The following is a 12281-nucleotide window of genomic DNA, read 5'->3' as shown; positions in this document are numbered from 1 at the left end:
GCTGGTTTCGTAATCAAAATCAGTTTTCCTCTCAGACTGAAATAGATGTAAGTTAGGAGGGGGTTTCTCATATTCATGCTTTTTGAGTAAAATGTTTCCAAGTAAGGATGGCTCTTCCTGCTTGTGTTCAACTTGTTTTCTTTATTTAAGATGGAAATTCTTGTGCCACAGATATATATATCTATGCAAACAAGAAATTATGTCAATTATTCTTTTTAGAATAAAGGGTCCAGATTAGCTTTGGGTGAACTTTTTCTCACTTGCTTAGAACAAGTAGCATCTTCCCCATCTTCTTTAAAAGTGCATAGAAGAAAAATGGGAGACAAAACACGCTGCACCATCTAAGCATGAGCCGTGTTCTCAGTGAGAGCAAATCAGCTGAGAATATATCAAATCTGGGGATCTGCCCAGAGGAGCTATGCTGTAGCTGGATTTCCCATGGCTTTGTTTTCTAGCTACATAGAAGTGTGAGAAGTGTAAGGGAAGAAACACATGGGTAGGTTCCAAATGCAAGTGAGATAGCCTTCAAATGCTCCAAGCCAGCTGACTGGCAGCACAGAACTGGGCTTTTTAGTCATAATTTAAAACTAATAGGTATAACCCGGATCCAAGCAAGATCTTCTTTCTCCCCATCTCCATTCAGGCATCAAAGAGGTCATGCCCAGTGCTGACTGCACCAGTGCCACTGGGAAAGTGACAACTGAACTGTATTAGGTCATCATCTTACATCCAAAACCGCAGTTCTGAAACCCCTTCTTTCCCATTGCTTGTTGCTACTGGCAATGCTTACTCCTGCAGCTCAGCTTTTGGGTTGGTTTCATCCAAAGGGAATATAGTTCTCAGACTCAGTGTAAACGATATCAAGGTAGCGGAGCTGATCAAGAGGGTCACTTCAATTCCAAGTAACATCCTCATGTAAACCTACTCACTGCAGGTTCCTCTAATATATTGCCAGTAGGGTCTGTAGGTGTGGTTCATTTAACCCATCTCAGACATCAGTTTTCAGCAGGGGACAGAAGGTTGAAACTCTACAATCTATACTAGAAGAAAGTCACAATTATCTAATGATAGTTTTTTGCCTTGCACTCCGTGGTTCTGGGATATGGTGATTTAATTAAGGAAGACAATGCTCCCCACAGCACTTGCAAAAGCAAATATTATCATATGTCCCTCATAGTCAAGAATCAGGTGGAGCAGACACAACAGTGACTAAGCAGGTCAACTCACAGCAAAAGGCATAATACTGCAGAGTCATCACAGTAAAACTTCATTGCTCATGCAATCAGTGCACCACAAAAGATCAATATTTGTCACTCTGTTGAGGCACTGTCAGCCAAAATGAAATGTTCAGTTCATGTTCAGTTCAGTTTCTTTAGCTGCCAGGTGGCCTTTCTGTGGTCCACTGGAGTTCCACTCCATCATAGTGGAGGTCTGTTTTCAGACGTCACTATCACTGCCTGGTAAACTTCTAGCTTAGGAAAGTGTTTGACTTGCTTCCCTCCCCAGTTTTATACTACAAATGCCACAAGAGCTTGTGCAAAGCCTTTGCCTCCTAAGAAAAGCAGGCATGTCAGTCAGGACACCTGCAGAACCAGCAGATTCATAAACAAATGGCACTTCTTTTCTGCCTGTGGTTATGGGAGGTTTGACAACAGCTGAAAGATCATGCAGCGGGGCTCATATCAGCTTTCTTTAAACTTCCAGTTAGAAAAAGGTGGCTGTAGACTGCCAAGAACCAAAAGTCATGAGAACGGCAAGCTCACTGATGTGAGGGGCTAAGAACAAAGCATGTTTAGAAGGGTTCCTCCTCTGCAATGCTTTCTGTCAGTCAGGGGTTTTCTCAAATTCAGGCTGTACTCAGATAATTTGGATAAATATCCAGAGAGGGACATAGCCTTTATGAATTTGTTTAATCCATTTTCAACTTATTCATTCTTTTAGACTTGGCAATATTCTGCAACAGTCCTTTTCCAGTATTTAAATGAGCATTATGTGCAAAACTATTTTTATTTCTTTTAAACATATTCACCAGCTGGCCATAGTCAATAGTTGTGGCAGTAGGAATGCTGTCACAAAAGGATCTCAGCTTCATTCCCAGTCACCTGTGAGGCTTTGCAAAGAAAAACAGATCATACCTATTGCTCTTAAACCAACACATTAAGACCCCGGGATTTTCCAATCCATCTGATGCAAAAGGAAATGGTCAACAAGAATGTACATTTGAATCTGGCTCCAGGGCCAGAGGGGGACTTTCCAGTAAGTACTAAGTTCAGACTGAAGTTCCACCTTCAGCCTAATAGATGGTTGTGTCCTCAAGTCCAAATCGAATCTATCTACCACTCAGTGGAAGTGCTGATAACACCACTGACTTAGGTCCCATATCTTCCTTTAGACCTTATTCAATATCTCATTAACACTATAGAAGCAGTAGTCATCGCAGCAGTTTCACTTCTTCCAAAGCTGACAGTACATCTAAGATATCCGTGCCTGCGGAACAGAGTGCCACATGTCCTCATCAGCATTAAATTCACTGCAGGGTAGTACAGCTGCTGTAGTGGTGGGACAGCCAACAGGGACCAGACAGGAGATGTTGTCCAAGGACATGGCTTCTTCAGCAGCAGCTTCCTACACCCAGTCAGTCACTAGCATGGCAATAATTCCACATTCCATCACAGTTCAGGTCACCACAAGCCCAAAGCAGGGTGTATAGTCAAACACACTGTGGTTAGTATGTCTCCAGACCTAGACTGGCCCTGATGGGCACCTGTACATACACAGCGCTGGCACCTTCTACTATTCCTTAAATAACATAGTACCACGTGTACCAATAAAACAAACCCTGTCTCTCTCACACAGTCTCAGAGTCAACAACTATAACCAGCAGAACCAAAGTTAGTTGAGCTTTTGTAATATTGCCCTAGGGTGATATGAATCACCCATTTATCTCCCCACTCCAACAGGCAATTCTTTCACGCTTTCTTACATTTCCATCCCAGCCCCACCTAGGCACTCCTCTTTCATCCTCCCCAGTCCAAGAAGCATCCACATTGCAGTGGAGACAAAATGTTGTTTTATATTTATTTGATTTATTACTAGTGCATCCCAAAATTTGCTCTTATCTGACACATCACAAGCTCATTTTGTGCAAAAATGCCATATCTGATTCCTTTTGACATATCAAAGCAGATCTTTTGCCTTGGATTCCACCAGTGATAGTGTGTCCACAACAATTCATCCTGTACTTACTGTTGGGAAAGGCAAAAGCACTAGGTCAGCAACAAGATCCCTGCTTGCGTGTCTGTGGAGCAGAGTGCACACCTTGCAGAAACATTCAGATGAATTTTGGATTACCACCTTGGGTGCTGGAAGCATTTTAGCCTTATTAGCAAAATGCTCCAGCTGAGCCAATTAGCCCTAATTACAGGAGCAGTTATATTAGACTAGGGGGAATTATATCCTTACACAGTAATACTACTTTGCTGTTTATCTCCAGTATATCTGCATAAACTTCACTGTGACTTTTAATGAGAAAATACAGGTTAGAAAAGTGACCAGTGATTTTTCCAGGGTAAAGATAAGAACAGAGATGGATAAATACATTTCCCAAAATGAGTATGAGGTTGCCTATAATCGTTTTTCTTAGCCAAGTGGCTTAGAAGTCAAGAACAATGTATAAAAGCTTGAAAATCCTCTAAACATATCTCCACTTAGTTTCTTCCACAGCAGCATTAGGGAAAAAAATAGCTCATTTAAGAATAAGAAAGAAAAGTAATGAAAAATAATTTTTTTTACAAATTTGCTGAAGATGATTCAATATGTTTAAAGCCCCCAGTAGATACCTAGGATGGCGCACAGCTGGTGAAAACACACAGACATCACTCGAATGCACTACCAGCAGCAGCTCACTATTCCTTGCAACATCACTAAGGAGTATGAGTTATTTTTGTTCTCCTAATGGTGAGTGGGAAATGACAGCAGAGAAGTTTTGTGATTTATCCAAGCCTCAGGGAACATGGGGGAGCATCCAACTCAGAAATCCCAAGGTGGTGGTTCCCAGTCCCGTGTCCTGCCATCCCTTGCCCCAGGCATTAAAAGCCAGTATAATCAGAGCTCCCCAGTGAGTGGTTCGCCAGCAGCGCCCTGAGTGGAGGAGGTTGTCACAAACTAACCTAACAACTGTGCTGCTGCGGGGAAGCAGGAGAGCTGCCTCTCTGGAGGTGAAAAGCCGTTGTTACAGGAATATGTGCAAGTCGCCACTGCATTTGTGAAGTCTGCCCCCCACTATGTGCAGTCTCTGTCTCCTGTGTGCCCCTTCCCAGGAGGGGAAGAGCTGGGGGGACTGAACTGAAAGGCAGCAGCACTTTTCCTGGCCAGGAGGGCAGCCTGGCATGCGTAATTCAGTGTGGTTTCAATGTCCCATGAGATGCCACTGGACATGCAGTGAAGCACGCTGGGACCCAGGGCCCTGACCCAGGGCATCTGTGGGAAAGGGAGGGACACGCTGGAGGCCCGCAGGGGGAAAGGGAAGCAAGAGGCAGCCGTAAACTCACCAGCAGGAGAGCAAAGCAGGAGCAAGCACCAGCCTAGAAAAGGCGAGCAAGGGCAGTGCCTGTAAGAAGCATCATCCCTGGGAGGCTGAGGGTACTATGGGCCCACGCACTCGGCCGTGGGAATGTCCCCAGAGGTGCCAGGGCTCCAGACACACACAGTACCAGCATCGGTGGGACGCGGTGGGGTGATCACAACACCCCAGGTAGGAAAGCTGGAGACCCAGCCACTAGCATGCACCAGGACTTACTTGCCCCACTCCATGCCTGCACTCAGTTGCCTGGGCTCTTACAGGGCTCTTCTTTAATATCGGGGGGGTCCCTTGTAAATAGGGCTCATGTGCTGCCGGAGCTGGGATGTATAACCTCTCTCCGCTTCCAAGGGTTTGAGGAACAAGGCGAGGGCGATGTATAGGGCTGGAGTGCTTGAGGCTCTGCCCGGACTGGGGGAAGCGTGTGAGGGGGCATTGTCCCCCTGCATCCCCTAATCCTGCAAAGCGTTGACAGCAATCCATTTCCAGGAGCCGAACTCCAGATGCATGGGATCATGAGTGAGAGGTGGTCACGAGGCAGCTGGCGGGAGACGATGTGGGTTAGCCTGGTACAAAGCACCTGTCTCGGAGCATCGGCGCTCTGCACAGCCAGCTACCTGCTCAGGGTGGGTCAGGTGCACAGCCGGCTCCTGCACGCAGGGACAGGACCATAGCTGCCAGGACCAGGCTTCTCCCCGGGGAAACTTGGCCTCATGCCGGGCTCAGCAAGAGGAGGGAGATTTCTTCACAGCCTCCTCCAGTGTGGGCAGAGATGCTGCCATCCGTGACCACGTAATTAGACATTATTCCACATACCAGCACTAAAACTCTGCCCCGCCAGGAGCAGCCGTGCAGGGAGGTCAGGCCCCTCGCCTCGAGGCATGATCCTACGGGATTATTCCCCCCGAAATCGGTGGGCAGGGTTGTGTGGGGAGGTCGGAGGTTCCTCGCCGGCGTCTGAGGGGGCGGCGGGCAGCCTCCACACGCAGCCCCGCTTTCCTCACGCCGAATTGCTCTGACGAGCAATTGCCCCCACCTTTCGCCTTTTCCCGCAGGGACGCTGCCCAGGCGCCACAGCGTGGGCGCAGCGTGGGGGGCCGCGGCAGGACCCGCTTGTGCGTGGGCGGGGGGGGCAGCGGCACCCCCTCCCCCGGCCCCTTCCCGGGGCCCTGCCCGGGCTCCCGTGGCGCCCGCCGGGAGGGTGAGGGGGCAAGAGCGGCGGGGGGGTGAGTGGCCGTGGGCGGGCGGCCCCCCTCGGGAGAGGGTCCTGGGGTGCCCAGCGCCAGCGCGGGCGTGGGCGGGCGTCCCCCCTCGGGAAGTTGTGCGCTCGGAGCCGGCGTGAGGCAGGATCGCGGGGGGAGGAAACCCGAGTTCGCGGCGCCGCTGCCGTCCCCGCGCAGCGCGGGTGCGCGGGGGCAGGAGGGAGCGCGAGCGAGCGGAGGCACCGCCGGAACACCGGGTCCGCCGGGCCGCCCCTCCTCAGCCGGGCAGCGCGGCCGCCAGCCCTCCGCCGGCCGCCCACCCACCCGCCCGCCGCGCCGCCGCCCGGCTCCGCGCCCCCGTCCCGCGGCGGCAGCCCCGATCGCCCGGCGGGGTCGGGTCGGGGGAAGGTGGGAGCGGCGGGGGCGGGCGGCAGCCGCGGGGGTCGTCGCCATGACGAGCGCGCGTGCCGCCGCCTCCCGCCGCTGAGCGGGGCGGCGCGCGGCCGCTGTCCCTTCAGCACCGCGCGGCCGGCGGGGCCGCCCTCCCCGCCACCGGCACCGGCACCGGCACCGGCACCGGCACCCCCACCGGAGCGGGGCGGCCCCGGCAACGGCAGCGAGGCGAGCCCTGGCGGCCCCCGCGGGCGGCGGCGATGGCGGGCCGGGGCCGGGGGCAGCAGGGCGCGCCGGCGGGGGGCCGCGGCCGCTGAGAGAGCAGGTAGGGCAGGCGCGGCGGGGCGCGGAGCGGAGCGGAGCGGGGCGGGGCGGCTCCCCCGCGGCGGCGGCCCGAGCCGGCGGGGGGCGGCAGCGCCCCCGGGACAGAGCGGGGCCCCGGGCGGGGGCGGCGGCGCGGGGCTCCGGCCCCTCGGAGGAGGCGCGGCTGGCGAGCGGCGCGGGGGGAGCGGGGCCCGGGGCGGCGGCGGCCGGGGGGGTCCTCGTCTGGCGGGGCCGGAGCGCGGCGGGTGGGAGGGAAAGGTCCGCGCGGACCCGGTCGCACAAAGGCCGTGTGTGATGGGGGGTTCGTAGGAGCGACAGCCGCAGCCCAGGTGAAGGGGACGGGGAGGGATGGGAGGCTGCAGCCGGAACAAAGGAGCCGCCCTCAGTGTCTTCAGTTGGAGGTGGGAGAAAGAAAGGGGGAAAAAGGGGAAAAGGGGAGAAAAGGGAAAAAGGGAGAAAAAGGGGAAAAGAGGGAAGAAAGACAAAGAAAGAGAAAGAGAGAGAAAGAAAAAGAAAGAGAAGAAAGCAAGAAAAAAGAAAGAAAGAAAGAAAGAAAGAAAGAAAGAAAGAAAGAAAGAAAGAAAGAAAGAGAAAGAAAGAAAGAAAGCATCAATAGGTGAACATGCTGTAGATTTGCTCATTCTGCTGATTTTCTGTGCAATTGCATCCTAGGTTTTCATTCTCTATACACCTTTGGCAGGAGCTCACTATGACAGGGCAGAGTCTGAAGGCTTTATCTGAAGCGAATTTTGAAGACAATGAGATCAGCATCAACGTTGGAGGCTTTAAGAAAAAGATGAGATCCAACACATTATTAAGGTTCCCTGAGACCAGGCTGGGCAAACTGCTGAGCTGCCACTCAAAGGAGTCGATACTGGAGCTCTGCGATGACTACGACGACACCAAGAACGAATTTTATTTTGACAGGAACCCCGAGCTCTTTCCTTACGTGCTACATTTTTATAACACTGGCAAGCTCCATGTGATGGGTGAACTCTGCGTGTTTTCTTTCAGCCAGGAGATTGAATACTGGGGAATCAATGAATTCTTTATAGACTCCTGCTGCAGTTACAGCTACCATGGGAGGAAAATGGAGCCAGACCAAGAGAAATGGGAGGAACAAAGCGACCAGGAAAGTACCACATCTTCCTTTGATGAGATTTTGGCATTCTACAACGATGCCTCTAAATTTGACAAACAACCCTTTGGAAACATCAGGAGGCAGCTCTGGCTCGCTTTGGATAATCCTGGCTACTCAGTCTTAAGCCGAATCTTCAGTGTCCTTTCAATAGTGGTGGTGTTGGGCTCCATCGTGACCATGTGCCTGAACAGCCTCCCAGACTTTCAGATTGTTGACAGCAACGGGAACCCCGAGGAAGACCCTCGCTTTGAAATCGTGGAACATTTTGGTATTGCATGGTTCACTTTTGAACTGGTGGCGAGATTTGCAGTAGCTCCTGACTTTTTAAAATTTTTCAAGCATGCCCTGAATTTGATTGACCTAATGTCTATCCTTCCATTTTATATTACCTTAATTGTCAACTTGGTGGTGGAAAGTAGTCCAACTTTAGCAAATTTAGGCAGGGTTGCACAAGTCCTGAGACTCATGAGGATCTTTCGCATCTTAAAGCTTGCTAGACACTCCACAGGTCTCAGGTCTCTTGGAGCCACCCTGAAGTATAGCTACAGAGAAGTGGGGCTTCTTTTACTTTACCTCTCTGTTGGCATCTCCATTTTCTCAGTAGTGGCTTACACCATTGAGAAAGAAGAGAATGAGGGGTTAGCCACCATCCCTGCTTGTTGGTGGTGGGCTACCGTTAGCATGACCACAGTTGGCTACGGGGATGTTGTGCCAGGGAGCACTGCTGGCAAGTTGACGGCGTCTGCATGCATCCTAGCTGGTATCCTAGTGGTAGTGCTTCCCATTACACTGATCTTCAATAAATTCTCCCACTTTTATAGGCGTCAGAAGCAGTTAGAGAGTGCCATGAGAAGCTGTGATTTTGGTGATGGCATGAAAGAAGTTCCGTCGGTCAACTTAAGGGACTACTATGCTTATAAAGTTAAATCCCTTATGGCCAGTCTTACCAATATGAGCCGGAGTACCCCCAGTGAGCTGAGCCTGAATGATTCACTGCATTAGTGTACAAGTTTGACAGCAGTTTGCATGAGAGCTATCAAGAGCTATGTTTATAAATGTTTTCCTATCTGTCTTCTTTTTTCCTAGAGGATAGTGTTGCTGACACTGCACTAACTTTGCACTTGAGAAACTAAAGATATTTCTATTACAAGTTGACAGTTTGCACATTTTCATCCTGTTGCATAGGTACTAAATGCTGACTTTTCCATACAAATGTTACCACTTCCATGACATTAGTGCTAGCAGTATAGTGATGATCTGTTGCTTTGTGCATTTCCTCATCTGAGCAGAGAAATGAACGTAGCCAAGTGGAATAAAAATTCTCAGCTGTGACGTGAGTAATGAAAAAATCACCTATCACCTATACTGGTATCTGTACTAGTGTAGGACTTCCCATGCATTTTACAACAGTTTAAAACAATCACCTGTGAATCACTGACATGGGAACACTTTTTCCTATCTTTCTGACCGGTAATTCCGATCATCACATGTCTGAAAACACCTCTGAGCTTCACGTTTCAATGGAAGTTTGCTTACTCTTGAGCATGTGTGTTAAAAACTGGGTGTTCTTGTTCTGAAATGTTATATATGGTAATATTTTTCAGAAGCTCCTAAGCATAGACCTACCTCTGCTTCCAAGATTAGGTCAATACTGAGCCCTCTGAAGAAGCCCACCCCTCATTTTCAGATAGCTACATATTCAAAGACTACATTTCCGCAAGTGACTCTAGGTATGGAGGTCCATGAAGACATCTCAGGTTCCCATTTCCAGAAGTGATCTGCACACAGCTCGGTTCCAGTGAAGCTGAAGATATGCCGTATTTCAGTCCATCAAAATGGTTCTGAGATTAGACACACAAAAACATGGGTTTTCAACAATTAGAAGCTCCAATGAAAAACTTGGATTTGTTTAATGAAGCGAAATATTCCCACATGAACAGTACAGGCAGCATTTTAGGAACTGACATTCATATACTGCAAAAAGACTAATTATAAAGATGCCATATGTGATGCTGAGATATAAAATCTAATTTTATCAGGAAAGCTTGAAAGCAGGTGTTGATGGCAGACAATTCCATTAAGCTTTCTGCCAAGGAAACTCTAAGGAAAAAAAAAAAAACCTGTAAGTCACATTTTCCCACAGAAAGGAGCTGACAACTTACAGCTAAGGAAGAGTATAAGGGCCTAAGAAAGGAAAAGATAAAAAAAAAAGAGCTTAATACTGCACTCACTGTGGGCAGATCCTCCTACCTGCTTCTGTGACGTAGTCGATTTAAATCCTTTTAAGGGCTAGCCTGTACTTTTTTTTAAAGAAAAAAAAGATGTGAGAGAGCAGATCATCTGCGTTTTCAAGAGTAATCATGAATCTGCATAAACTTATTTTTTGAGTGCTCAGCCTCTTCCCTTATGCAATTGTACAGAGATCAAATACTTGTAGCCAACAGGCAGAAGCCACTGCTTCCCTCTCTTTATACTTCTAGGGATCTGTGCAAACTACTGGCACTCACTGGGCAGATCCTGCTGCTTTTCCATCCCATTTATTACATATAATGTTCCAATTAATTATTTTTTAAAATTTTTTTGCTTTACTTGTGAAGACTAGAGAGGTTCAGAAAGTAAATTCAAACTGGTTAGAAAAGAAATTAAAATACTAAAGCTAAAATTGTCAAGTTTGGAAGCCTGTGTTTGTATACCACAACAAGGAGTGGCCCAACTGGCAAAATAAAGCAAATATGGTATGAATCAGTAATTCACCTTTTTAGGCTATTAGATGTTGCTGTCTGGTCTGGATCTTTTACGTTGTTGCTGTATTAGCTCCACCTAAAATCAGAAAACTGAGCACCCAGGATCAGATTCCTGTATGCCCAGTGATCTATCACGGAATACACAGTGTGAAATAACTTATCGTCCCACATCATTTCCTTTGAACACCCTCCCCTCCCATCAGTTAGGAGTTGATTTAGGCCATGAAGTGTGAAGGAAGCGGGTCCTTTCTAACCTTACCAAATAAAACTCTTGGAGATTTCAACATAGCCTGCCAAGCTATAAAGTCAATAGGCAAGACATTGCTTACTGTCCCTGAAAACTGAAGAGCCATATACATGGCCCTGAAGGTAGACTTAGATAACCAAAATTAGGTGTCCAAACTTGAAACATTTTGCTAAGGTTTTCACTTCTGGAGGTCTGGTTCAGGTTCTCTGCTGGGTCACAGGCATAAATTCAATAGTCTTGTCCCTGCTTTGTATGGCACATGCGTAAACTATCATACACCTACAATCACCCATCCAAAACACGGCACAGCACTAGGTTGCCTGTTGGATTGAAATACCATGAAAGAAATAAGGGAAGGAAGAGATGGGCTTGCGCAGCACATACACTCCAGTCGGGTTACGTGCTGCAAGGGTGGCAAACTCTCCCACTGATGTCAAGCACATTGCAAGTTCTCACTAGGTCTGTTGGTTGGGGGCCTTCAGAGAATCCAGCTCCAAGCAGTGGTTTTGTCTCGGTTTCATAAGCAGTAGATTCACAGAGTTGCAAACAAATGACTTGCAGGGCAGTTATTTGAAGATACCTGTAAACTTGCCAAAGAGTCACAAATTCCCTCAGCTGTTGCTAGTTTAGCATTGCAAAGGTTGGATCCAAACTTTGCAACACATCATTTCAATAACCTATAGCTTATCTTATGTTCTAGATTTATTATTATTCGTAGGGTTGATGCTCTGTCATTTCTGCAAATATTGAATGGAACGTGTCCAAATTGCGTTTTACTAAAGAAAATGAAATGCCCCAAGGAATTATGACTTTTATTGTATTGGTTGAAAAGAATTTTCATTATTGCTTTTTTATAGAAGTGCTTTGGATCAAAGACACTAAATAAATAAAGTACTGAAATTTAATATGTTCTTATTATCATGACAATGACTTTACACAGTACACAGGAATTCCCTTCATAAACTTAACTAACTCCATGTTAAAAGTAGTCAGATTTTTGCTCCCCCCTCCTCTGGAAGAGCATTCCAGAGCTGCACTGCTCTCCAAGGCTTGTGCAACTTTTAGCATAATTTTATTAATGGCTGCTTTATATCAGTTTTTTCTCATGCCACCACTGTTCTTTAGCTTAAATATTTAATTTTCCTCTTAGTGTTTGCATGCATGATATATTTATAGACAGCAACCATATGCCCTTACATGCTTATTTTCATGGGATTATACCTGCCAAGCTTCCTTTTAGTTTTCTTTTTGCAAGTCGTGTTGCCCTGACCATCCTAGGGAATGTAGCCTTTTTTTCTGCATTACTTCTGCTTAGATTTAATCTGTTTGAGCCGGCGTTGTACAGTAGTCTATCGCTTTGTACAGCAGTTTTAATATTTGCTTATGACTAACAGAATTTTTCACTGAGGAGGGTAACAATTGTTTCGATTTCAGTAATGTTGTCTTAGCTCTCCCAAAATATGTAGGTAAGGAAGAATGAGGCACACCCTTCCTGCCATTTTATGAAGTAACATCTACTCTAGGGCTCGGTCCAGTAAGTGCTGAGAGTCCTCATCTCTCATTAAACAAAAGTTACAGGAAAATGTTTACACTTTGAAGGAAAAATTCAACCTCTCCAAAGCCTCAATGAGGAGAGGAGGTGGTGTACTTT

The 12281-nt window shown here is 47.7% G+C and overlaps 1 protein-coding gene across 1 annotated transcript; it reads left to right on the top strand.

The window, feature by feature from the left end:
- Positions 1-5704: 5704 nt before the first annotated feature.
- Positions 5705-8641, top strand: KCNS2 (potassium voltage-gated channel modifier subfamily S member 2). Its single transcript, XM_072851181.1, has 2 exons — positions 5705-5745; positions 7171-8641. The coding sequence occupies exon 2, from the start codon at positions 7208-7210 to the stop codon at positions 8639-8641; it is 1434 nt and encodes a 477-aa protein (XP_072707282.1). The 5' UTR covers positions 5705-5745; positions 7171-7207.
- Positions 8642-12281: the final 3640 nt, after the last annotated feature.

Source organism: Ciconia boyciana, chromosome 2 (assembly GCF_034638445.1).
Source record: "Ciconia boyciana chromosome 2, ASM3463844v1, whole genome shotgun sequence".
NCBI classification, from domain to species: Eukaryota; Metazoa; Chordata; class Aves; order Ciconiiformes; family Ciconiidae; genus Ciconia; species Ciconia boyciana.
This window is presented reverse-complemented; position numbering and strand designations above follow the sequence as displayed.

Excerpts from the sequence above, each read along its gene's own strand:
- KCNS2 (XM_072851181.1), top strand. The coding sequence starts at position 7,208 with ATGACAGGGCAGAGTCTGAAGGCTTTATCTGAAGCGAATTTTGAAGAC.